Source organism: Muscardinus avellanarius (assembly GCF_963383645.1).
Source record: "Muscardinus avellanarius genome assembly, chromosome: 1".
NCBI lineage: Eukaryota > Metazoa > Chordata > Mammalia > Rodentia > Gliridae > Muscardinus > Muscardinus avellanarius.
Genome location: NC_137786.1, coordinates 227,667,297 through 227,693,873, shown reverse-complemented (window position 1 = coordinate 227,693,873; position 26,577 = coordinate 227,667,297). Strand labels below are relative to the sequence as shown.

Here is a 26,577-nt window from a genome sequence, read left to right as displayed (position 1 = left end):
CCTATTTTTGATTCTTTTTTTTTTTTTTTTTTTTTGGTGGTACTGGGGGTGGAACCCAGAGGCTTTCTACCTCCGGGCTATACTCCCAGACCTATTTTATATTTTATTTGGAAACAGGGTCTCACTAAGTTGCCGAGAGCCTCACTAAGTAGCCGAGGCTGGCTTTGAACCCATGCGATCCTCCTGTCTCAGCCTCCCAAGCGCGGGGATTACAAGCGTGCGCCACCACGCCTGGCTTATTTTTGATTCTTTATTTTGAAACAGGGTCCCACTGAGTTGCAGAGGGCCTCACTAAGTAGCCGAGGCTGGCTGTAAATGGAGATCCTCCTGTCTCAGCCTCCCAAATGCTAAGATTACAAACATGCGCCTCTATGCCTGGCTCGTGTGATATTTTTAAAATTTCGAAATTAATGACAAAAAACTCATGACAAACAAAATATTAAAATTTGTAATAAAGAAGCCAGGCGTGATGGTGCATGCTTGTAATCCCAGCATTCGAGAGGCTGAGACGATCGAGGTTCACCGGACAGCCTCAGCTACTTATGAGGAGATAGAAAGGAAATAGGCAGATAGGGAAAAGGCCTTGGTAGAAAAAGTTAATTTCCTGAGTTTCCTCAGGGGCCACAAATGCCTGAAATTCCAAAGGCTCAGGAGATAAGAAGGCCAGAGCTTCACAAGGCCATCCTGAGTTTCCTAATCAACAAATCCACGGAGCAAGTCTGGCATTCCTGAAAGGAGACCCTTCAAAGGACTTGCAAATGTCCTATGCAAATTCTCCTTGGAATCCCAAAAGTCACCCTAACCACAAACGGACTTGCAAACGGTCAGGCATTGGCCAGTCAGATGGCAAAAGTGGGGACTTCCCGCTCGGGACCCCCTCCCCCTTTGGGGAGCTGTTCTCTCTCTCGCAGGTCATGTTGGCCCTGAGAGAAGGCAGAGTGCATCTGAGGACTCTCAAGTAGTGACCTGACGGCCTCTGCTGGACATCATGGCTGGCCAGGCCCCTAGGGGTGACCTGCACCTCTTTTCTGGCAGATCGCGTGGACTCTGGGAGAAAGTAGTTTGCAACTGATGGGCACTTGGCTCGGGCGACACTCGGGTAGTGACCCTGAAGGCAGCTACTGGACCCCGGAGTTCTGACCGCCCCTATGGGGTGTTCGGCCACTTTTCTCTATTCCCTCCTGGCAGATCGTGTGGACTCCGGAAGAAAGCAGCCTGCACCTGAAGGCAATTCGGCTTGGGCTACTCTCAAGTATTGTCCTGAAGGCAGCTGCTGGACCCAGAGTTCTAGCCCCTTTGGGGGTGTTCAGCCACTCTTGCCCCATTCCCTGCTGCTTCCAATAAACCTTTTACTCCCCTTCCTGAGGTCTGCGGGTGTCATTCTTCGCTCACTGTAGACAAGAACTCGCCGGGGTTTTCTCGCAAGAAACCCCCGTTTCACTTAGTGAGGCGCTCTGCAACTCAGTGAGACCCTGTTTCAAAATAGAGAATAAAAAATAGGGCTGGGGATGTAGCTCGGAGGTCAAATGCCCCTGGGTTCCATCCCCAGACCCGCAAAAAAAATTTTTTTGTAATAAAGACTAGATTGCTATTAGTGTTCTGCTGAGCTACTAGAGAAGTGTGTGGCGAAAGGAAAAATCAGTAATACTAATGCTGTCTCTATTTTATTTTTATTTGGGGGAGTACTGGAGATTGAAGCCGGAAACATTCTACTTCTGGGCTACACCCCAGCCCAATTTTATTTCTTATTCGGAAACAGAGTCTCACTAGGTTGCTGAGAGCCTCACTAAACTGCCAAGTCTGGCTTTAAAGCTGCGTGATCCTCCTGTCTCAGCCTCCCAAGTACTGGGATGATGAGCGTGCACCACCACGCCTGGCCTCCTGTCTTTATTTAAAATATTGATACTTGGCCGGGCGTGGTGGGGCACGCTTGTAATCCCCGTGCTTGGGAGGCGGAGACAGGAGGATTGCGCAGGTTCGAAGCCAGCTGCGCTGGCTTAGGAGACCCTGTTTCCAAATGAAAATATAAAATAGGTCTAGGAGTGTAGCCCAGTGGTAAAAGAGCTTCCAGGAACTCCAGTACCACTAAATAAATAAATAAATAAATAAATAAATAAATAAATAAAATATTGATATTTGCCAGGTATAGTGGGGCACGTCTGTAATCTCAGTACTTGGGAGGCTGAGTAGGAGGATCGCAGATTAGAGGCCAGCCTCAGCAACTTAGTGAGACCCTTAGCAAATTAGTGAGACCATGTTTCAAAATTTTAAAAAGTAAAATAAAATATACTGGGTGTGGTGGTGCACGCTTGTAATCCCAATAGTTGGGAGGTTGAGACAGGAGGATTGCAGTTTTGTGGCCAACCTCAGCTACTTAGTGACACCCTCTGAAACGTAGTGAGACCCTGTTTAAAATAAAAAATAGGGATGTGGATCTAGCTTGAAGGTAAAATTCCCCTGGTAGTGAAAAAAATTCCCAGTAGTGAAAAAAAAAAAAAAATAGGGCTGAGAATGTAGCTCGGAGGTAGAATGCCTCCCAGGTTCAACCCGCAGTACCACAATAAATAAATATAAATAAATAAATAAGTCCTAGGATGTAGCTCAGAGGTAGAACTTCCCCCAGGTTCAACTCTCAGCACCAAAAATAAATAAATGTGGAAGCTTCGTTCATCATGGAGCTTTGGCATTAACTTTTATTTTATTTTATTTATTTATTTATTTATTTATTTATTTATTTATTTATTTTTTGGTGGTACTGGGGTTCCTGGAAGCCCTTCTACCTCCGGGCTACACTCCCAGACCCATTTTTACATTTTCATTTTTGGAAACAGGGTCTCCTAAGCCAGCGCGCGCGGCTGGCTTCGAACCTGCGCGATCCTCCTGTCTCTGCCTCCCAAGCGCGGGGATTACAAGCGTGCGCCACCACGCCCGGCATGCATTAACTTTTATTTAAAAAATGATTGGGCCGGGTGTGGTGGCACATGCTTGTAATTTCTGCGCTTGGGAAGCTGAGACAGGAGGATCGCATGGGTTCAAAGCCAGCCTCGGCTACTTAGTGAGGCTCTCAGCAACTTAGTGAGACCCTGTTTCCAAATAAAATATAAAATAGGTCTGGGAGTAGAGCCCAGAGGTAGAAAGCCTCTGGGTTCCACCCCCCGGTACCACAAAAAAAAAAAAAAAAAAAATTGGCCAGGAGTGGTGGTGCACGCATGTAATCCCCACGCTTGGAAGGTGGAGACAGGAGGATCGCACAGGTTCAAAACTAGCCTCGCTGGCTTAAGAAACCCCGTTTCCAAATAAAATATAAAATAGGTCTGGGAGTGTAGCCTGGAGGTAGAATGCCCTTGGGTTCCATTCCCCAGTACCACACACACACACACACACACACACACACACACACACACAATGACTGCATTAGAGCCGACGTGGTGGCACACACACTTGTAATCACATGCTTGTAATCCCAGCGCTTGGGAGGCTGAGACAGGAGGATCGTGCTGGTTTGAAGCCAGCCTCAGCTACTTAGTGAGGCTCTCAGCAACTTAGTGAGACCCTTTTTCCAAATAAAGTGTAAAATAGGTCTGGGAGGATAGCCTGGATAGCCTGGAGGTATAAGGCCCCTGGGTTCCACCCCCAATGCCACAAAAAAAAAAAAAAAGATTTCATTAAAGCTGGACGTTGAGGCCTGTGTTTGTAACCCCAGCACTTGGGAGGCTGATACAAGCGGATTGCAGGTTCCCGACAAGCAGCATGCAGAAACTTAGTGAGATCCTGTTTCAGAATTAAAAATTAAAAGGGTGGGGTGTGGCTCAGAGATAGAACACCCCTAGGTTCAATTCTAGTACAAAAAAAACCAACAACATCAAACCATTACTTATATTAATTGTGAAGTTTGGGGCACTTTTTTCTTTCTCTTTAGTATTTTTATTATTTATTATTTATTTATGTATTTATTTTGCAGTACTAAAGATGGGACCCAGAGGCATTCTGCCTTTGAGCTACACTCCTGGCCCTATTTTTTAATCTTTATTCTGCAACAGAGTCTCACTAAGTTTTGGAGGGCGTCATTAAGTAGCTGAGGCTGTCCACGAACCCAAGATTCTCCTGTCTTAGTCTCCCAAGTACTGGGATTGCAAGCGTGCGCCAACACACGTGGCTGGGGCACTTCTTTTTTTTTCCGGGTCTGGGGATGGAACCCAGGGTCGTTTGACCTCTGAGCTACACCCCCTGCCCTATTTTTTATTCTTTATTTTGAAACAGGGTCTCACTGAGTTGCAGAGGGCCTCACTAAGTAGCTGAGGCTGTCCGCGAACCGCGATCCTCCGGTCTCAGCCTCTCGAATGCTAGGATGACAAGCGTGTGCCACCACGCCCGGCATGAGGCACGTCTTTATATACTGCACCTGGGACTTGTGCGGCATTCCCTTCACCAAAGAGCCAGTCTGGAGTGGGCATGATCTCCCCATCCCTGTGGGATTAGCACTAAGCCACCAAGAGATAAGAGAAGACCTGGGTGGTGTGATCATTTCAAAGTATGAGCTGCTGTTCAGCCTTAGACGATTTCCTTCTCTCCCTTCCCCTCCATTCAGATGCTAAGCCGGCTCCCTCTGGTTCCTGCCTCCCAGGGAAAGCCAGAACAAAGAGTCAAATCCTTGGCTTGGAGTCGCAAAAGTGGCTTTGAAACCCAGAGCCTGAGACTATAGCCTTACAAGAGCTGAGTTTTGAAAGAGAAATCTTTTTTGTAGAGCCAGGCATCTGCTTTTGAACTTGAAGAGCAGACAGCTGATGCCAGCGGATGCCGTCAGCCCTGGAGCGGGGAAGCTTGCGTCATCACCGAGGCAGAAATCCCACCCAAAAGCAGATAAAGGCTCCACCTGCCAGCCAGAGAGCCGGCCAAACTGCAGACCCGTCATGGATGTCTACCAAAGGGGCCTGCGGTAGCTAGAGGGAAACCCCCAGCATACTTGCAGGACACTAGGGGACCGGCCTGCATTTAACGGGTTTAGCCTAAGAATACAGTGTTTGTTTTGCGGTACTGAGATCAAATTTGGACCTCAAAATGCTGGGCAAGTGCTCTCTGACTGGGCTATAGCCCTGCTTGCCTGTGGAGAGGCAAGCCCTCTGAGCTACGCAAAGCCCTCAGTAGACAGAAGTGGAGGTAAGCCAGCCCCCTGCCCTGAATCCTTACACGCCACATCACAGGGGGAGAATCCAGACGGATGGGCGCAGGTGTGGCTAGGAGCAGCTGGTAGAGCCAAAGGGGCTTCATGATCCAGGGAGGCTGCAGGATTGATTGCATGACCCTGGACCCCCGCGGTCAGAAGGCCACAGTCATTTCTGAGCAGGGAGGACAGGTGTGGACGATCAAAGCCCGCAGATGCCATGCCCACATGGACACCTCTCCCCAGGTCGAGTCTCCATAGAAGGGACAGGATTCCTTACCTGAGTGGATGTGGGTCCTTAACGGACAGAGCTTTCTTTCTTTCTTTCTTTCTTTCTTTCTTTCTTTCTTTCTTTCTTTCTTTCTTTCTTTCTTTCTTTCTTTCTTTATTTTGTGATACTGAGGGTTGAACCCAGGGGCATCCCCAGCCCTATTTTTTTTTTTTTTTTTTGCGGGTCTGGGGATGGAACCAGAGTCATTTGACCTCTGAGCTACACCCCCTGCCCTATTTTTTATTCTTTATTTTAAAACAGGGTCTCACTCGGTCGCAAAGGGCCCACTAAGTAGTAGCTGAGGCTGTCCGAGAACCGCGATCCTCCCGTCTCAGTCTCCCAAATGCTGGGATTACAAGCGTGAGCCACCATGCCTGGCTTAATTCTTTACTTTTCTATATTTTTAGTTTTAGTTTTAGTTTTAGTTTTAGTTTTTGCAGATCTGGGGGTGGAACCCAGGGTCATTCGACCTCCGAGCTACACCCCCTGCCCTATTTTTTATTCTTGTATTTTGAAACCGGGTCTCACTGAATTGCAAAGGGCCTCACTAAGTAGCTGAGGCTGTCCGCAAACTGCGATCTTCCAGTCTCAGCCTCCCGAATGCTGGGATTACAAGTGTGGGCCACCACGCCCAGCTAATTCTTTATTTTGAAACAGGGTCTCACTAAGTTGCAGAGGGCCTCACTAAGTAGCTAAGGCTGGCTGCGAACCTATGATCCTCCTGTCTCAGCCTCTCGAGTACTGGGATTACAAGCCTACGCCAACACGCCCAGCATAGACAGAGACTGAGTTAGAATGGGAGCGAGTGAGTAGATGGACAGACTTCTCTGCTCAATCACGTTCTGATGGACCAGTATGTTTTGAGCTCCTGAGGATGCGCTGTAATGCACACACCTGCTCAGTGCCCAGATGTGCGCCAGAGAAGCATTATCCTGCGGGCGTCCTTGGGAGTCCACTGAGAAAGGGTGTCTTCATAGTCTCATAAAGGGCCCTGGCAGGCCAGCAGGTCCCCACCAGGGGCTGCACAGCGCTGGCCTCCACACGCTCATTCCCCTCCCAGTGATGGGACCCTGCATGCCGCATTTGAATCCTGGGGCCGTCCCACCATCTGAAGCGCCTCCTTACATCAGGGGTTCCCACTGCCTTAGAAAACAGAACCCCTTCCCACGGTAGAAGCTGAAATCGCTGGCTATTCACTTTCCCTGCAAATTGGGTGGAGGAATGTGAGTGGGAAGTTAGCCCTTCCCTCCTCCACCAAAAAAAAAAAAAAAAAAAAAGCATCACCCTGGATTCCCCTCCCCCATGGTACTGGGGATGGAACCTAGGGGTATTCTACCTCCGGGCTACACCCCTAGCCGTGTGTGTGTGTGTGTGTGTGTGTGTGTGTGTGTGTGTGTGTGTGTGTTTAGGAATGGAACACCCAGGGGCATTCTACCTCTGAACTACACTCCAGTCCCATTATTCCTTTATATTTTGAAACAGGGTCTCATTAAGCTGCAGAGTGTTTCCCTAAGTTGCTGAGGTTGGCCTTGAACTTGCAATCCTCCTGTCTCAGTCTCCCAAGTACTGGGATTTTTTTTTTTTTTTTTGTACTGGGGATGGAACCCAGGGGCATTCTACCTCTGAGCTATACCCCCAGCCCTATTTTTTATTTATTTATTTATCTATTTATTTATTATTTTTTGTGTGATACTAGGGGTGGAACTCAGGGGCTTCTCTACCTCTGCGCTATACTCCCAGACCTATTTATTATTATTATTATTATTATTATTATTATTATTATTATTATTTGGGTGGTACTGGGGTTCCTGGAAACCCTTCGACCTCTGGGCTACACTCCCAGACACTTACTTTTTATATTTTTATTTGGAAACAGGGTCTCTTAAGCCAGCAAGACTGGCTTCCAACCTGCATGATCCTCCTGTGTCCGCCTCCCAAGCGCGGGGATTACAAGCATGTGCCACCATGCCCGGTGCTTCCCAGACCTATTTTTTAAACTTTATTTGGAAACAAGGTCTCACTACGTTGCTGAGAGCGTCACTAAGTAGCTGAGGCTGGCTTTGAACCTGTGTGACCCTCCTGTCTCAGCCTCCCAAGCGCTGAGATTACAAGCGTGAGCCACCACGCCCAGCAAGCCCTGTATTTTTTATTCTTTATTTTGAAACAAGGTCTCACTGAGTTGCAAAGGGCCTCACTAAGTAGCTGAGATCCTCCTGTCTCAGCCTCCCAAAGTCTGGGATTACAAGGGTGTGCCACCACGCCCAGCCACCCTGGATTCTGAATCAAAAGTGTGCACTGCCAAGTAGAAGGGATGCTCTTGAGAGCAAGGGACAGCAGCGCTGTGCCAGGGCCACACTTGGGAAGGCCCTGGCACGTTCACGGACCCAGGCCGGGGGTGGGTGAGGGGGTTGGGCTGTGGTACTTGGTGGGTAGCCCTCTAAGCTTCGACCTTGGGTCTACCTGAAGATTATGCAAGCACCCCGGTCCTTTTAATAAAATTTTCTTCTGCTTAAATTAGACAAAACTAGTTTCTGCAGCTTGCAAGGAACTCTGGTACCTAGGCTGCTGCCTCTGGGGGAGGGGGAGTCACGGGATCAGCCCCACCCCACCCCCGCCTTCCACTGTGGAGCCCGGAGGAGGTGATATGCCTCCTCTGCACTCAGAAATAAGTTTGCCCGTGTTCTTCAGTGTCAGCCTCCTGCCCCGGGGTGAGGGGCACCGCCAGAGAAAGGTGGCTCCATGGCAAAGCCTTCATGCCACAGGAACCACGCCGCCATCCGCGGGGGGGGGCTTCTGGAGTCCTCCTCCAGCATGGTTCCCTGAGCACCTGCCACAGTCTGAGGCCAGGTGGCCAGACAGTGCCTCTCTGACCGGGCTCTTTTCCTGAGACTTCTGAAGACACACACACACACGCACCCCCACCCCCCCAAAGCCACCCTCTGAAAATGGGGAAGCTTCTAGATCCCAGGTAATGATGGGCTGGGCGTGGTGGCACCTCCTGTTCAGAACCGAGTGGCGTCCTTGAGCTGCCTGGCCTTGGGCCGGTGGCTTCCTCTGTTATCCTTTTTTTTTTTTTTTTTTTTGAGTACTGGGGATAGAACCCAGGTGCATTTTACCTCCGAGCTACACCCTCAGCCTTATTATTATTATTATTATTATTATTATTATTATATTATTATGTTTTGGTGGTACTGGGGGTGGAACCCAGGTGCTTTCTACCTCTGGACTATACTCCAGCTATACTCCCAGACCTATTTTATATTTTATTTGGAAACAGGGTCTAAGTTGCTGAGAGCCTAAGTAGCTGAGGCTGGCTTCGATCCTGTGTGATCCTCCTGGCTCAGCCTCCCAAGCACGGGGATTACAAGCGTGCGCCACCACGCCCAGTTTATTATTCTTTATTTTAAAACAGGGTCTCACTGAGTTGCAAAGGGCCTAAGTAGCTGAGGCTGGGTTCAAACCGCGATCCTCATGTCTCAGCCTCCCGAATGCTGGGATTACAAGTGTGCGCCACCTCGCCCAGCTTGCCTCGGTCATTACAAAGGTCCTTCCAGTTTGCGCCACAAAAATTTCCTTGGCAGAGCCTGAGGAAGCCAGGGACTGGGAGGCCCTGCCTCAGAGCCCCAGGTGGGGCTCCTGGGGTCTGAGTCACCCTCTACGCTTGCCCACTTGGCTGTTCGGGGAACAGTTCTTCAGGAATGGGCGGCTGTCCAGATGGCCAGAGAGGAAATTGGAGAAGTGGCTCCGAGTCTCAGGCACCCATCTGTCTGTGTGTGCCATACCCGCCGTCCCAGGCCTCCCCACGCAGGGCTTCCCGCCTCCCCGGGCCTCTGGCTCCTAGGAGCAGATGCCTTTAAAAACCCCCGCCGTCCGCCCCACCCCCCGGAGCCCTGTTTTCCCAGCTGGACAGCTGTGGAGCCCATGAGCTTCTGGCTCTGCGCCGTCACACGACCCAGTCCAGATGGTACCTGTCAACATCGCTGCCACGGTGCCCTGACGGGCAGCCGGCCGCTCACACACGTCCTCACACACGTCCCCGTGCGTCACAAGGAGGCCTGAGCAAGGCACCAGTTCCGGCCCCAGCCTGCCAGCCTGCCAGCCCGCACCCCACCCCACTTGGCGCCATCAGCACCCCACCCACAGTGTCCCCAGCCTCCCCCATAGGGAGGCCCCTCGGTGTTCTTGCCAAAGAGGTGAAGGCCCACGGAATATTCCCAGCACCTGGCAAGCTGTGGGAGCTTAATAAAGGTTAATCATCGTCACTGCACCTAGAGAGTTTTCTCTCTTTCTTTCTTTTTTTTTTTTCTTTTCTTTTTCTTCTGCAGTACTGGGGATGGAACCCAGGGACATTCTACCTCCGAGCTACACCCCAAGCCCTATTTTTATTATTTATTTTGAAACAGGTCTTTTTTTTTTTTTTTTTTTTTTTTGGTGGTACTGGGGATGGAACCCAGGGGTCTTCTACCTCCAGGCTACACTCCCACACCTATTTTATATTTTCTTTGGAAACATGGTCTCTTAAGGCAGCTGAGGCTGGCTTTGAACCTGCCTGATCCTCAGCCCCAGACCTTTCTTTGTCTCAGCCTCCCAAACACGGGGATTACAAGTGTGCACCAACACGCCCGACTGAAACAGGTCTTTTGTGTGTGTATGTGGTACTGGGGCTGGAAGCCAGGGGCGTTCTACCTTCAAGCTACACTCCCAGCCCTATTTTTTTTTTTTTTTTTTTTGGTAATACTGGGGTTCCTGGAAGCCCTTCTACCTCCGAGATACACTCCCAGACCTATTTTTACATTTTTATTTGGAAACAGGGTCTCCTAAGCCAGCGCGCACAGCTGGCTTCGAACCTGCGCGATCCTCTTGTCTCTGCCTCCCAAGCGCGGGGATGACAAGTGTGTGCGCCACCACGCCCGGCTCCCAGCCCTATTTTTGATTCTTTATTTTGAAACAGGGTCTCACTGAGTTGCAAAGGACCTCACTAAGTAGCTGAGGCTGTCCTCGAACTGTGATCCTCCCGTCTCAGCCTCCCAAATGCTGGGTGGTGGCGCACGCTTGTAATCCCAGCTTTTGGGAGGCTGAGACAGGAGGATCGGGGTTCACGGACAGCCTCAGCTACTTAGTGAGGCCCTTTGTAATTCAGTGAGACCCTGTTTCAAAATAAAGAATAAAAAATAGAGCTGGGTGTGTAGCTAGGAGGTAGAATGACCCTGGCTTCTATCCTCAGTACTGCCCCCCAAAATAAAAAATATATAAAAATAAATAAAACACCTGAGAGATGTGGGAGAGAAAGGAATCTTTGGGTGGCAGGTGCAACAGCTGCCTGAGGAAAAGGAAGGCTCCACGGAAGCCTGAGGCCAGGTTACTGTGAAGGGAGAGGTGATCCCCTGCCGTAGGGCCTGGCCTAGGGTGGCCTTGGGGACAGGTGGGCCCACGGCCTCCAGGTCAGGCCTTGCAGACAGATCACCCACCCTGTGCTCTCGGGAAGCCTGCTCTCAGAGGAGGTCTCGAGGGGTCCTGTTCAGAACCAAGCAAAGGACAGAGGCTGGACCCCATGGCTGTCTCTATTTTTGTGCTAAGCCCTATGTATATGTGGTTTTGTTTTTGTTTTTGTTTTTGTGGAGTAACTGGGGTTTGGACCTAAGGGGTTCTACCTCCAAGCTACACCTACAGCCCTTTTTGTTACGGTCCAAATGGTGCCATAGACTCTTTATCTTATTCAACTAAAGTTTGTTGAACAGAAAAATTCAAACTAGCCAGGCGTGGTGGCGCACGCTTGTAATCCCAGTTCTTGGGAGGCAGAGACAGGAGGATCGCGCAGGTTGGAAGCCAGCCGCACGCGCTGGTTTAGGAGACCCTGTTTCCAAATAAAAATGTAAAAATAGGTCTGGGAATGTAGCCCGGAGGTAGAAGGGCTTCCAGGAACCCCAGTACCACCAAAAAAAAAAAAAAAAAAAAAAAAAAAAAAAAAAAAAAAACTAGCCAGGCGTGGTGGCGCACGCTTGTAATCCCAATGCTTGGGAGGCCGAGACAGGAGGGTCCAGGTTCGCTGTCAGTCTCAGCTACTTAGTGAGGCCCTTTGCAACTCAGTAATTCCCTGTTTCAAAATAAAGAATAAAAAATAGGACTGGAGGTGTAGCTCAGAGGTAGAATGTCCCTGGGTTCCATCCCCAGTACCGAAAAAAAAAAAAAAAATTGAAATAGGCAACTTGGTGCAGCTTTAACAAGTCTGTATTACAACATCAGTAGGAAATAGAAATAGAAGAGAAATAAAACAGCGCGCTGACACACACGCTGGGGAGCCCTAAAATGGAACTCTGACCCCTTTCCGGGACCCCAGCCTTTCAATAGATTTTGTATTGGTATCTCTTTATCAGCGTTACCAAGGCAACGGGCTTATTCCTTAGCCAGCTGGTCCCTCTTTGCCTCCTGACAGTGCACTTACTAAGTGCGGGGTCAGGGATCTACCTGGCCTTTGCCTCTATTGTCCCGGGCAGTGTCGGCTGCTCGTCGACAATGGGTGCTTTGAAGCAGCGGGTGGAGTTCGCCTTTCCTACACCCAGGCCAGGTCACAGCGGAGAGGAGGTAAACAGAGGCCCTGATGCCTCTGTATATTTTACTATAGGCTAATCATTAGGACAAAGGGCGAAGAGAGAGGGGAGCTCTGCATTGTAACAGCTGCCGCCCCTCCCTGCCTGAGCGCCTGCGCAGGACCCAAGCTCCGACTACTTTTTTTACATTTTGGAAATTAATACCAAAGCAATTTTCCAATACCGGCACACTTTTTATTTATTTATTTTTTATTTGAAACCGGATCTTGCTAAGCTGCTGAGGCTGGCCTTGAACCTGCAATCCTCTTGTCTCAACATCCCCGTTATCTCACTGTGGTCCACAAGGTAGGCGCTACTATTAGTCAAAGCTCAGAATGGCTAAGGGACCGGACTGGAGGTCACACAGACAGTCGGTGGCAGAAAGCAGCCTGGGGGTGTGGAGAGCTGGACCCCAGCAGGTCTTACACAGGGCCCAGGTCTGAGAGAGCCACGCAGCCACTGGCGGAGCCTAGAGAGTCGGGGGGCCCGGGGCCAGCTGAGGCCGGGCTGCGCCCTCAAGTCCCAGAGGGGCAGTGGGCTGGGGCCACTGGACAAAACCACGTCCTCCGCACCCCTCAGCTGCGGCTGTCTCAGCCTTCTGGCCGGCCACGAGAGGGCTCCACACGCCCCCAAGCATAGGCAGGAGGGCGACGTGGCCCAGCCTACGCCGACAGCTGGTCCCTTCGCCCACCCAGGGCTCTGTAGCCTGAAGAGCTATCTGTAGGGGTGTCCACCCGTCCATGGGGACACAGAGAGAACGCCCTAGCACTGCCCGTCCCTGCCTCAGGGCCTGCAGGGGCCTGGGGTGGAGGGAGAAGGCCCTCAGTCACACAGGGGCGGGCTGGAGTTGTCAGAGGCTGCTGCTGTGTGAGGGGGACCCGGAGGAGGGCACGTGTGGAGAAAAGCAAAGCAGCAGGGGTCCCTAAGCGGCCCCACGGCAGCTGCCAGCCCCAGAGATGCAGAAAGCCTGGGTGCATGGCACCCTGTCGGTGCAGGTAACACCCCGGAGCTCACATCTGGTGCCTCTCCTGGCAGCCTTCAAGCATTTATTTATTTACTTCTTTGTTTATTACTTTATTTACTTATTTATTTATTTTGGGGTATAGGGATGAAACCCAGGGGCATTCTACCTCCAAGCTACACCCCTAACCCTGCTTTCTTATTCCTTATTTTATTTTATTTTATTTGGTGGTACTGGGTGTAGAACCCAGGGGCTTTCTACCTCCAGGCTATACTCCCAAACCTTTTTTTTTTTAAATATTTTATTTGGAAACAGGGTCTCACTAAATTGCCGAGAGCCTCACTAAGTAGCCGAGGCTGGCTTTGAACCCGCGCGATCCTCCTGTCTCAGCCTCCCAAGCGCGGGGATTACAAGCGTGCGCCACCACGCCCGGCTACTTATTCTTTATTTTTGAAACAGGGTCTCACTGAGTTGCAAAGGGCCTCACTAAGTAGCTGAGGCTGGCTTCGAAACGCGATCCTTCTGTCTCAGCCATGAATAGGGCATACACACACAGCTGTGTTCTCATGAGCCACCCCATCAAGGAGGGAGCACAGAAGGGCTCCCTAATATGGCCTTTGAGGCTTCCCGAAATCTGCCTTCTCATGGGAGAGGCCACTTTCAGCCTCCCCTGGCTGTGCCTTGGCCTCGACCCTCCTCTGTCCTCACCCATCAGCCTCCTCCTTCAGGGCCTCCCTGGGCCTGGGACCAGGGTCCGGCTCACCCCTCGCCGCCCCCGCATGCCCTGCGCTGCGTAACTAGGTGGGCGATGTGACTTGGAGGTGGCTCACGCCCCACAAGCTGCAGCAGCCACCTGCCGGGCATGGTGGCGCACGCTTGTAATCCCCGCGCTTGGGAGGCTGAGACAGGAGGATCGCGCAGGTTCCAAGCCAGCCTCAGCTACTTAGTGAGGCTCTCAGCGACTTAGTGAGACCCCGTTTCCAAATAAAATAGAAAACAGGTCTGGGAGTAGAGCCCGGAGGTAGAAAGCCTCTGGGTTCCACCCCAAGTACCACAAAAAAAAAAAAAAAAAAAAAAAAAAAAATTTAAATAAACAAACTGCAGCCACGCCAGGCTCCCAGACCACTACTGGGCAGCAGGCCCCACCCCACGGCCTTGCAGTTGGACACCCTGTAGTGACCCACGCCATTCCTACATGTCTGCCCAGGGACCAGGAGTCCATGCCACGCCCCAGGCAGGGGCTCCGGAACCACCAGGCCAAGGCCTGGCACCTCCTGGACCCCCTTCCTGCCGTGCCACATCCCAGCGCCGCGCTGTCCTCACACCGTGCCCTGGGCTGGGGCCGAGCACCCGGCTGACCCAGATGGGCTCCTGAAGGCAGCTGCGGCCCCTGCGTTGGGACTCGGCCCTCAAAAATCACCACGGGGCGGCCCCAGCTCATGTGTCCTGGTAACTGGGTGCCAGGCAGTGGGGGAGGGCAGGGACAGGGTAGGAGGGCTCCAGTGTCTCTGACACAGTATTGCAGGTGGAGGGAGGGAAACTCGAGCTGTAAGGGGAGAAGGGGAAGGAAAACCAGGGTGCTGGGGACGGGTGGTGTGTGTGCACTGTGCCCGCTCTCTATACACCTCTGGGAGCGTTTGTCAGTCGGTAGGTCTGTCTGTCTGCTTAGAACTGGGGTTAATTCAAGACCTGGGGTGAACTGGGGTTAATTAACTGGGGTTAATTCAAGATCTGCTGTTGAGCTACATACATCCCAGCCCGCCCACCTGCCTACCTGCCTACCTGCCTGCCCGCCTGCCTGCCTGCCTGCCTTCCTTCCTTCCTTCCTTCCTTCCTTCCTATTCCAGGGATTTGACTCAGGGCATTCTACCTCTGAGCTATACCTCAGCCGTTTATAGTTGTGTTTTTGTTTTTGTTTTGTTTTGCGGTACTAGGGATGGAACCCAGGGGCATTCTACCTCCAAGCTACAATTTTTTATTCTTTATTTTTGAAACAGGGTCTCACTGAGTTGCAAAGGGTCTCACTAAGTAGTTGAGACTGTTCACAAACGGCGATCCTCCTATCTCGGCCTCCCAAATGCTGAGATTACAAACGTGTACCACCATGCCCGGCTTTATAGTTTTTATTTTGAAACAGGGTTTACACTGGGTTGCTGAAGGTCTCCCTAATTTACTGAGACTCTCACTAAATTGCTGAGGCCGGTTTCAAACCTGTAATCCTCTTTTCTCAGCCTCCCAAGTACTGGGATTATAGGCATGTGTCACCACCCCAGACTTTATGCATTTATACTTGGCCACAGGGTCTCACTAAACTGCCCAGGATGGCCTCAAACTTGTGATCCTCCTACCTCAGCCTCCTGAGGAGCTGGGATTATAGACATGCACACAGCTCACGCTTCTGTTTTCGTGTGTCTATGTGGTCTGCATGTCCATATATAGGTAGTGGAGTCCACAGAGCCCGCTCAAAAATCATGGATGTAGTCCCAGCTCATGTGTCCTGTACTGGGGATTGAACTCAGGGCCGTTCTAGCTCCTAGCTAACTATACCCCCAGCATTTTTAAAAAAAAAATAATGTCTGGTTAGCTGGGCGTGGTGATGCACGCTTGTAATCCCAGCGCTTGGGAGGCTGAGACAGGAGGATTCCATAGGTTCAAAGCCAGCCTCAGCTACTTAGTGAGGCTCTCAGCAACTTAGTGAGACCCTGTTTCCAAATAAAGTAAAAAAAAAAAATAGGTCTGGGAGTGTAGCCTGGAGGTAGAAAAGCCCCTGGGTTCCACCCCCAGTACCACCAAAATATAAATAAATGAATAAATAAATAAATAAATAAATAAACAAATAGCATCTGGTTAGCTGGGCGTGGTGGCGCACACTTGTAATCCCAGGATTTTGGGAGGCTGAGACAGGAGGATCGCGTTTTGCAGCCAGCCTCAACTACTACTTAGTGAGGCCCTTTGCAACTCAGTGAGATCCTGTTTCAAAATAAAGAATAAAAAGTAGGACTGGGTGTGTAGCTCGGAGGTAGAATGCCCCTGGGTTCTATTCCCCAGACCCGCAAAAATATAAAAATAAAAAGAAATGAATAGCACCTAGTTAAGTTGCTGAGGCTGGCCTTGAATCTGCAGTCTTCAGACTGTCTCAGCCCACGTACTGGGGTTGCAGGTATGCATCGCCATGCCAGCGTGGCTGTCTTTAGATCTGTCTCTGTGTCTGTCTAAGCATCTTGGATGTGTGTTCATGCACATGTCTGTCCAGGGTTTCCACGTGTGTGACTGTGTGTTTTTTTCTTTTCTTTCTTTTTTTTTTTCTCCCAGTACTGGGGATTGAACTCAAGGGCATTCTACCTTCAAGCTATACTCCTAGACCTATTTCTTGGTGCGTGTGTGGGGGGGCGGGGTCTGGGGATGGAACCCAGGGGCATTTGACCTCTGAGCTACACCCCCTGCCCTATTTTTTATTCTTTATTTTTTTTTACTTTTTTTTTGGTGGTACTGACGCACACCTGTAATCCCAGCACTTGGGAAGCCCTTCTACCTCCGAGCTACACTCCCAGACCTATTTTAACATATTTATTTGGAAACAGAGTCTCCTAAGCCAGCGCGTGCGGCTGGCTTCGAACCTGCACGATCCTCCTGTCTCTGCCTCCCAAGCGCGGGGATTACAACCATGCGCCACCAGGCCCGGCTTATTCGTTATTTTGAAACAGGTCCTCACTAAGTTGTGGAGGGCCTCACTAAGTAGCTGAGGCTGTCCACAAACCGCAATTCTCCAGTCTCAGCCTCCCGAATGCTGGGATTACAAGTGTGCGCCACCACGCCCAGCCCCAATTTTTTTTTTATTCTTTTATTTTGAAACAAGGCCTCACTAAGTAGCTGAGGCTGGCCAAGAACCCTGATCCTCCTGTCTCAGCCACCTGCCAGTAGTGGTGGCGCACGCTCATAATCCCAGCACTTGGGAGTCTGAGATAGGAGGATCGCACAGGTTTGAAACCAGCCTCAGCTACTTAGTGAGGCTCTCAGCAACTTAGTGAGACCCTGTTTCCAAATAAAGTATTAAAGATAGGGCCCAGCCAAGGGCTGTGTTTTTGAGTCTTTGTATCCTTGTCTGTTGGCATAAACGTGCCTGTGGCTTCGGGGGTCTGTGTTATTCTTATATTTCTGCGTGCTTTCTTGTTGACAGCGTAGACTTGTGTGTGTGTGTGTGTGTGTGTGTGTGTGTGTGTGTGTGTGTGTGGTTGGACAGGGAGGGACTGCCTGATCCCTCCCTGACTCTTGCTCTTCCAGCCACTGTGGCCAGGCCACGGTTGGAGCCCAGCTTGCTCTCAAGGCTGGTGACTCATTCCCAGCATTGGGAACCCTGGGCCAGCAGGTCCCCGCCCACAGCCATGGGGCTGTCACTGAGTCTGGCTAAGTTTACAGCCTGAGAAACTCTGTGTCCTCGCCTCCCGTCCTCCAATGCTGGAACCAGCTGGAGCCGCCCACAGCCCGCCTGGAGCCCCAGTCCCGGACAGCCCCCAGGCCTGCCGCTCAGGACGGCGCTGGGTACAGCCAGGATGCTGGGCCCGCAGAGCTGTTCGCAGACACCCGCTAAGGAGCAGCGTGGGGGACAGCTGCTAGGCCTGGGCGCCCCTCTGCACACCAGGCTAGGCCACGCTGTGCAGGGAACATCCCCGGCCTGGGGATCCTGCCGCCTTGCTGCTCCAGGATCTCAGCAGCTCAGGTCCCCTCTGGAGCCAGGCTCTTCCTGTATAAAATGAAGGCTGGTGCTAACAGGGCCGCAGCAAACAGGGGCACGCCTGCGCACTGCACAAATGCACCTGGTTGTGGTGACCAAAGATTAAAGCCGGACATTGAGCCGCACACTTGTAACTCCCAGCACTTGGGAGGCTGAGACAGGAGGATCACAGTAGCTGTGGCCAGCCTCAGCTACTTCCTGAGGCCCTCCGCAACTTAGTGTTCCAAAATAAAGAATAAGTTGGGTATGCCGGCACATGCTTGTAACCCCAGTATTTGGGAAGCTGACGCAGGAGGATCACAGGTTCCCAGCCAGCCTCAGCAACCTCATGAGGCCCTCGCCAACTTACTGAAACCCTGTTTCCAAAAAACAACAACAACAAAAAAAAAAACGGCATGGTAGTTCACGTTTGTAATCCCAGCATTTGGGAGGCTGAGACAGGAGGATCGCAGGTTCAGTAAGCCTCAGCTACTTAGTGAGGCTCTTTGCAAGTCAGTGAGACCCTGTTTCAAGATAAAGAATAAAAAATAGGGCTGGGGGTGTAACTCAGAGGTAGAATGCCCGTGGGTTCCATCCCCAGTGCCGCAAATAAATAAAAAAATTAAAATTTAAAAATTTAAAAATAAATAAAATTGGGCTGAAGTGTAGCTCAGAGGTAGAATGTCCCTTGGGTTCAATCCCCAGTACCACACACACACACACACAAAAAGATCACAGCTGGCAGTCTGGGGCCCTGGCTCCATGCTGCAGCACGTGGAAGGGGTGTGAACGTCTCCCACGGACCTGCTCATTAGGGACGGTGCCCTGGAGGAGCGCCCCTCTACTGGGCACTTTGTTCTCACGCTCACAAAGTGGCTGCCTGTGGCTCAAGGGCTCAAGGAGAAGAGGTACCAACCAGCCTTTGCGCTCCGCACGCCCACCCGTGCTGGTTTCTGGCATCCATCTTTTGTGGACTCGCCTCCATCTCTTGGAGACAGGCTATGTCTGTACTTGGAGACAGACCTATGCCCCCTTCTCCTGAAGCCATGCACTGTGGGACCCAGAAGAGCCCAGAACTAACCCCTACCCCGATTGTGTAGACCAGGAAGCTGAGGCCTGGAACGCTGTGGGCCTTGTCTCTCTACCCGCCTGCCCTCTCCGCTCTGGCCACCCGCCCTCCCCTGGGGTCCCGCCAGCCACACTTGACCCAGGCTGTTCCGCACAGCACAGGCCGCAGGGGCCCTTCATTGGACAGAGCCACGTGCGTTATCTGCAGATCCGGGTGGTGACTCAGAGGTTCCAAGCCATCCCACTCCATGGCCCAGCGCCCCCTGCTGCACCCACGGCCCCAGCCGCCCTACAGTCACCACACTCTCCCGCTCAGAGCTCTTTATTTCTTTAGCAAAGTGGCTGGGGGAGGCCTCGTGGGGGATGCGGTGAGACTGGGGACGGAACCAGGCTCCTGTCCTGTGGGGTTGGCGAACCTGGGCAGAAGAAGCAGACAGCGAGGCCCGAGTGAGGGGCCTGGGGGGCAGGCGCTCTCAGCAGCCCCGCCCGCTCTGGGACCCGGCCACTGGCGGGGTCAGGGAGCAGGGGCCAGGGGTCGGTTCCCTTACCGGCCTTGGGCTCAGCTGGTCTTGTAGCGGCTGCAGTGCGGGGGCTCTCGGTAGAAGGGGTCGACTGAGGTCAGGGTTCTGCAGGGAGAGAAGGAAGCTGGGTGGGCGGAGGGAACAGAGCCTGGACCTGCTCTTCTGCAGAGAGCCCGAGGGCGGCCGGCCAGGCCAGGGTCCCGCAGCCAAGCTGCAGGTGCTCTGCCGGCCAGCCCGGCCTCTGCCGCCCAAGTGCAGGTTTTGAGGAATCGAGCTGAGCAGAGTCACAGCAGAGCCATCGTCTATTTGCCCCTCCCTCCCTTCCTTCCTTCCTTCCTTCCTTCCTTCCTTCCTTCCTTCCTTCCTTCTCTTCCTTTCTTTCTTTCCTTCCCTCCCTCCTTTCCTTTCTTTTCTTTCTTTCTTTCTTTCCTTCCCTCCCTCCTTTCCTTCCTTCCTTCCTTCCTTTCTTTCTTCTTTCTTTCCTTCCCTCCCTCCCTCCCTCTCTTTCTTTCTTTCTTTCTTTCTTCTTTTGTTCTTGGTTGTTGCTGGGACTTGAACTCAGGAGCATTCTACTTCTGACCTACAACAACTCCAGACCAATTTTCTCTTTTACTTGGGTCTTAGTTGCTGAAACCTTGGTAAGTCACTGAGGCCGGCCTTGGCCCTGCCAGCCTCCTGTCTCAGCCTCCCAAATACAGGGGTTACAGATGTGTGCCACCATGCCTGGCTCCACTCATCTTCTGATCCCACTCCCACTGCCCCCCCAGGGGACAGCGGGGGACAGACGGGCAGAGGGCAGGCCTGCGTGTGCGGAGCAGGGAGGAGCGCTACCTTCCCACGTGGGGGTGCAGGCGCCGCAGGGTCTCTGCGGGGCTGGGGCTGGCCTCCATGCGGGTGGCCGCCTGGCTGAGCGCGTAGCCTCCAGTCTTCTGGGGCTGGATGCCGCCTCGGGTCCAGCCCTCCCGGTCTATTCCCTTGGGGATGTTCTCGAAGTACCTAGAACAGAGGAGAGGGGGTCGGCCTCCACTGGCTCCTGCTCATGACCACAGCCTCTCTCATCCTCCCCCACTGGAATCCTGGCCCTCAGAGTCCCCAGCGTTTTTTTTTCTTCTTTTTCTTTTTCTTTTCTTTTTCTGTACTAGGGATGGAAACAAGGGGCATTCTGCCTCTGAGCTACACCTTCAGCCCTATTTTTTATTCTTTTATTTTGAAACAGGGTCTCACTAGGCCGCAAAGGGCCTCACTCAGTAGTAGCTGAGGCTGTCGATGAAACGCGATCCTCCTGTCTCAGCCTCCCCAATGCTGGGATTACAAGTGTGCGCCACCATGCCAGGCTTTCTCCATTACGACAGGCTCACTGGGCCAGGTTCTGAGGGTGCCAGGGACGAGGCCCTACCCTTGAGCTTATGAAGAGGGGCTGTGACAGGTCACCATGGAAATCAGCGATCACAACCTGGGGCTCCGGGTGCACCAGCACCGACCTGAACGCGTCCTCCCTAGGCACACAGCAGATGGGGGCTGCAGGTGGATGGGGAAGGCAGAGAGGGGTGTGGCTGGAGGCGCTGGGCCCCGAAGAGGGTTATCCTTTAGCACGCTGAGTGAGGCTCCCTGGAAACCAGAGCAGCCCCTGTGCTGGAAACTGAGCCCAGGTCTCCCACCCGGAGGGAGCGGTTTAGTCCAGAGGCCCACGGAGGTCTCTTCCAGCTTGGACCCTCTCTGGTTGCCTTGCACAGGCTGCTGGGAATACTCTGCCGAAGCTGTCTTTAACCCCTCCTGCACTCATCTCTTATTTTCTGGGACCAGGTCACCACCGTGCTGGGCCACCTCCTTCTGGAAGCTCTTCCTGATGCCTCCCTCCTTGTCCAAGACTCCCAGCACAGACAGAGCTTCCTTGAGGGGCATCGAGCCCATCCATTAGCTGCTGCTGTTTCTGCAGACCCCTGACCCTTTGCTAAGTTCTCCCATGCCCACCAGTATCTGGTACTGAACCTCCACAGGAAAGCTACCCTGGGGTTGCTGAAATCTGCTTCCCCTGAGCAACCAGGGGCCTGGAACTTTATGTTCCCCCCAGGGACAGGCTTTAATGAGCAGCTGCTGAAGGCGGGAGTGTGGAGATCCTGCTTTCTCACCCTCTGGCTGGGAAAACGCTGAGTGGTTTTTCTTTTTTCTTTTCTTTTTTTGTGGTACTGGGGATGGAACCCAGGGGCATTCTACCTCTGAGCTACTACACCCCAGCCCTGTTTTCTTATACTTTATTTTGAACCGGTCTCATTGAGTTGCGAGGGCCTCACTAAGCAGCTGAAGCTGTCCTTGTACCGCGACGATCCTCCTGCCTCAGCCTCCTATTTTCTGGGATTACAAGCGTGCGCCACCAGGCCCGTCCTGAGTGGTGTTTTCTGAACATGCGCTAATTCAGTGCTGTTTGTTCCCCAAGGCTGTGAGCTCAGTACTCATCCGGGCCTCGGTCTTCCAGTTGCCCCAGCTTTGGGCCGGGCAGGGGCCTCACCCTTGGTTGTAGGTGGTCAGGTACCGATTGTCCCTGTCGGGGTCATTGGCACTCCAGACGTAGCTGGGGTTGTTGAGGCTGAAGCCCGTGGGCTCCTGCACGAGAGGGGCAGAGCAGGGGTTGTGAGGCCCGGAGGGTGGGGCTCGGGGCCGGGAGGGGAGTGGGGCTCCGCACAGCTGGCCTCACCTTGTTCCCCACTGTCTCTCGACCAAGCATGGCGACATTTGTCTGTTGCATTCGCTGCGGGGACTGAAATTGCCAGTGGTTCATGCCACTGGGCTCTGGGCTGGGAGGAGGCACCTGCAGGGGGCAGAGGGATGAGAAGAGGGATCTGGCCCCCAGATGGAGGAAGGGCAGAGGTGCGCCCCCTCCTGGCCCAAATGCCACCAGGCCCAGAAGCGCCACGCCACTCACTCTGGGGTTCAGAGTCCTTTCATTCACTCGGCTATAGCCCGTCTCCCGCTCTGAGCCTCTGGCCAAGACGGGAAGGAACTCGTTTCCCTGGAGGAGCAAAGCAGCCTGGGTAAGAATGTGGCTGTTCTCCTGCCCTGCCCGTGTCCTACCGGCCCCGGCGTGCTTACGTGAGGGTGAGTCACTGGGAGGAAGTCTGACCTGGTGACACTCCGGCCTGGGAGCAGGACCTGGAAGCCCCCCCCCCCCAAAGAGAAGCATCAGCCAGCGGAGGCAGCGGCCTCCAGGCCTCCACGAGGGCTCAGCACTGACGGACATGTTGGGGTCACTAAGCAAAGGCAAGAATTTGGGGAGAAAAATGGGTGAAGCCAGCAGGCCAGGTTCTGAATGACCTTGGCTCTGCCCCTTCATCTCCTTGTACCTCAATCTTTGCATCTGGAAAATGGGGGAGTTGGACCAAAGTGACAGTTTCCATCCAAGACCCACCTTGTGTTTGAATGGAGAGCTCTGCAGCTCCCAGGGGTTATTTTTGTTTTACTGTTTTGTTTCACTGGGGGTGGGGGTTGATCACCCTAAGAGTCTAAGCAGGGGACTGTGGAACTTACGGGGTCCCCAGGGAGGGCCTGGGAGGGTGGCTGAAAGACAAGGGGGTTCTTGGTGGACTCCTCGGTGAATCCGGTCTCCTCCTTGGCTCCAATTGATTTCTTCTGCAAGAGATCTGCAAAGGACAGGCCCGGGCGCTGACTGCGGCTCAGCCTCCCTGGCGCTCAGCCTCCCTGATGCTAAGGGCTGAGGCCAAGGACCCGGAATCCTGAGCCTAGAGAGTCCTAGTCAGCAGGGGAAGGACTCCGGGGTCCAGCCAGGGGTTCCTGGGGCCATTGGGGATGGATTAGGAGGGCAGCAAGAGTTTAGATGTAGCCGGGCGTGGTGGCACACGCTTGTAATCCCAGCATTTGGGAGGTTGAAACTGGAGGATCTAGGTTTGTGGACAGCCTCAGCTACTTAGTGAGGCCCTCCGCAACTTAGTGAGACCTTGTTTCAAAATAAAGAATAAAAGCCGGAAATAAAGAATAAAAGCCGGGCGTGGTGGCGCACGCTTTTAATCTCCGCGCTTGGGAGGTGGAGACAGGAGGATCGTGCAGGTTCGAAGCCAGCCGCGCTGGCTTAAGAGACCCTGTTTCCAAATAAAATTATAAAATAGGTCTGGGAGTGTAGCCCGGAGGTAGAAAGGTTTCCAGGAATCCCAGTACCACCAAAAAAAAAAAAAAAGAAAGGAAGAAAGAAAGAAAGAAAGAAAGAAAGAAAGAAAGAAAGAAAAAGAGGGCAAGGGGTGTAGCTTGGAGGTCGAATGCCCCTGGGTTTCATCCCCAGACCTGCAAAAAAAAAAAGTTTACATGTGAGCCTACCTGGCTGGCAGGAAGGTGGCTCCTTAAGATACTTGGAATTGTACTCAGAAGTCATGAAGCGTGGGCCCTGGAACACAGAAGTGGGCCGGTGAGGGCCACGGGGAGGGGCGGGGGCTCTGGCCAGCTGGATTCCTGGAAGTGAGACCCGAGGAAGGGACCTGGACCCTGGCTCGGGAAGGGGGTGTAAGGGGCAGAGGAAGGCTGATGGAGGGAGCTGTGCTCAGAGCTGTTTATTCCCGGGCATGGGCTGGCAGGGGAGGGAGGAGCGCCGTGACGATGTTTGGGAAATATCACGGCAAATCCTTTGCTCTCCACGTGTCCCTTGGTGCCCAGGCCCTTGGGTGATCAGCACAGCAGCCAGACCATCTGCGGGGAGAGGAAGGGCTGCCCCCTGCCAAGCCCGCGCTGTCCACTCACGTAGTGCGAGTTCTCCCACTCCAGAGAGCCCTTGTCCTGCTGCTGGTGGAGCAGGGGCACCTCCTTGGGCTCCAGCCCCGTGATGGCCTGGGGCCCGTGATCCTGGGTGTCGAAATGGACCTTCCTAACCTGCAGGAGGGAGGACCAGTGAGCCTCGTGGACAGGGAGGGGCAGCAGTCACCTCCTCACCCTGATCTGCCCTTGACCCTTTATATATTTTCTTATTTTGATGATGGGGATTGGACTCAGGGGCATTCTACCTCTGAGCTACACCCCCAGCCCGGTTGTATTTTTTATTTTGAAACAGGGTCTCACTGAGTTGCGGAGGGCCTCACTCAGTAGCTGAGGCTGGCCTCCAACTGTCATCCTCCGGTCTCAGCCTCCCAAATGCTGGGATTACAAGTGTGCGCCATCACACTTGGCTTCTACCCTTAACTCTGGCAGAGTTACCGCATGGCGGCCAGAGGGGAATTCACAGTGAGCTGGCAGTGCATCCCTCCTGCTCGGAGACACACTGGATCCCCCTCGGACTCAGAGTAACTTCCAAGTCCAATGGCGGCCACAGGGACCTGGGCTCCTCATCCTGCTGCATCCACTGGCCCCTTGCTGCCCTCACGCTAGACACATCCACCTCAGGGCCTTTGCATGCACTGTCCACACTGCCCGGAACAGTTTTCCCAGGAGGAGGCAAAGGTGTTGGAGCCTCCCAAAGTCTTTGCCCAATAGCACACTTTCTCTCTTCGGCCCTCCTCCTCCTTGCTGTGACTCCCTCGCTCTGATCTCCTTCATACATAAAAGAAACGTTCAGCCTAGGGGTGTAGCTCAATCGTAGCACTCTTGCCTAGCTCACACAAGGCTCCGGGTTCAGTTCCTGGCCCCACAAAACAGAGACGTCAGAGTAGATTAGCGGGATGGACAGAAGAACACGGAGGTCATGCTGACCGTAGTGCTGAAATAGCAATGCTAACGGTGCCTCCAGAAGCAAAGACGGTGGAGGTGCTGACAGTGGTGCGGGGCAGGAGGGGTGCGGACGGAGCTTGGACACTTGGATGGGATCGTGGGGACCTTGGGGACAGAGCCGGGATGGAACTGGGGAGGGGAACAGAGAAGGTGGTGGTGGCAGGATGGCGGAGGGGGACAGGTGAGTGGCCCCTCACTCCACGCGGTGGCTCCTCCGGGTCCTGTCACCTCAGTCCTCAGCAAGTGCAGGCCTGCTGGGAGGACTCCCCGCCCAGGCCTTGGCCGGCACTGACCTCCTTGGTGAGGGGGCCGGTGCTGGACTTCTCCCGCCCGTAGCTGGAGCTGGTCTGGTACGTGCTCCAGGGCAGCGGGCACTTGCCATCGGGCACCTCCAGGGGGCAGTAACTCTGACTGCTCACCGACTGGAAACTATCCCGGATTTGTTCCCTGTGGGGAGCAGGAGTGACAGCTGGGACCCGCAGGCCCGCCTGCCTTGGTCCTCTGGGGGCTGCGGCGCATTTCCCAGGAGCTTTGTACCTCCCTTCCCCTCCCCCAGAGAGGTCCTCTGGCCGCAAGCTGGGCACCAGGTCCTGCGTCCCCGTGGACCCGCGCCTCGGCCAGGCAGGGCTCAGGGTTCCTGTCCCTGGAGCCCGCAGTTGGTCTGAGCTCTCTGATATCCCCAAGAGGTAAGGACCAGCAGGGCAGGAGGAGAGGGGTCACAGGACGTACCCCATGGCTGGGTTGTCCAGGGCATCCAGGTGGGCTTGGTAGGAGACATGGGGCCGGTAGTTTGATTTGTAGCCTGTGCCCACATGGGTGCCTATGCGGGGCTTGAACTCTTCCCGACCTGCAGTGGCGGGGGACCACAGGGACACGGGACTGCAGGTCAGCAGAGCCGGGAAAGGAGCGGGGCTCCCCGGCAGGACCAGCAGAGTTCCCCCAGAGTCCCTATGCCAGCGGGGGCTCTTTGGGACCTGAGAGCTGGGAGCAGAGTCCACGGGGTGGGGACAAGGTCAAGGTGGCAGAATTGCAGTAATGGAGCCAGGGAAGTAAGAGGCCAGACAGGGCCAGCCTGACAGTGCGGGTCCTCGGAGGGCTCAGGGATGGGTCACTCTGCGGTGCACCCTCTCTCCGAGGTCTCCGCCTCGCTGCCCAGGGCTGCTCCCATGCGGGCACCCTCACCGTAGGCTGTGCAGTAGCTGGTGGCGTAGAATTTCAGGGGATCCGTGCAGCCCCCTGAGCTCATCTTCACATAAGGGGAGACGACCCCCAGGGGGAGTTTCCCCATCATGATGCCTTGGGGGCAGAGACCCTGAGGGCCTAGGAAGGAAACAGGCGGCGTCAGGCTCAGGAGATGGCAGCAGTGACGATCAACCCCACCCAGGAGGCCCCGTCCTCCTCCGCGGACACCCACATCCCAATCAGAGGAGAGAACCTATCAGTCATCAGCTCTCATCCCGTGGCCACTTGTATCTTGCTTGTTCTTCCCAACACCCAATACTTTTCTATCCCCAACTGATGGCCGGGAAGCTGAGGTTCCGAGTGATGAAGCCTTTGCCCAGGTGGTAGAGCTGGGATTCAGACCTGGGGTATCTCT

General features: G+C 53.4%; 1 protein-coding gene across 1 annotated transcript; it reads right to left on the bottom strand.

The window, feature by feature from the left end:
- Positions 1-19,318: 19,318 nt before the first annotated feature.
- SAXO4 (stabilizer of axonemal microtubules 4) lies at positions 19,319-26,271 on the bottom strand (the record flags this gene model as incomplete). The annotated part of the gene is made up of 12 exons (XM_080691879.1): positions 19,319-19,385; positions 20,112-20,276; positions 21,787-21,881; positions 21,973-22,086; positions 22,201-22,287; positions 22,368-22,427; positions 22,803-22,915; positions 23,604-23,670; positions 24,021-24,149; positions 25,274-25,427; positions 25,710-25,827; positions 26,163-26,271. The coding sequence occupies 12 exons, from the start codon at positions 26,269-26,271 to the stop codon at positions 19,319-19,321; spliced, it is 1,278 nt and encodes a 425-aa protein (XP_080548005.1).
- Between the last annotated feature and the right edge of the window lie 306 nt (positions 26,272-26,577).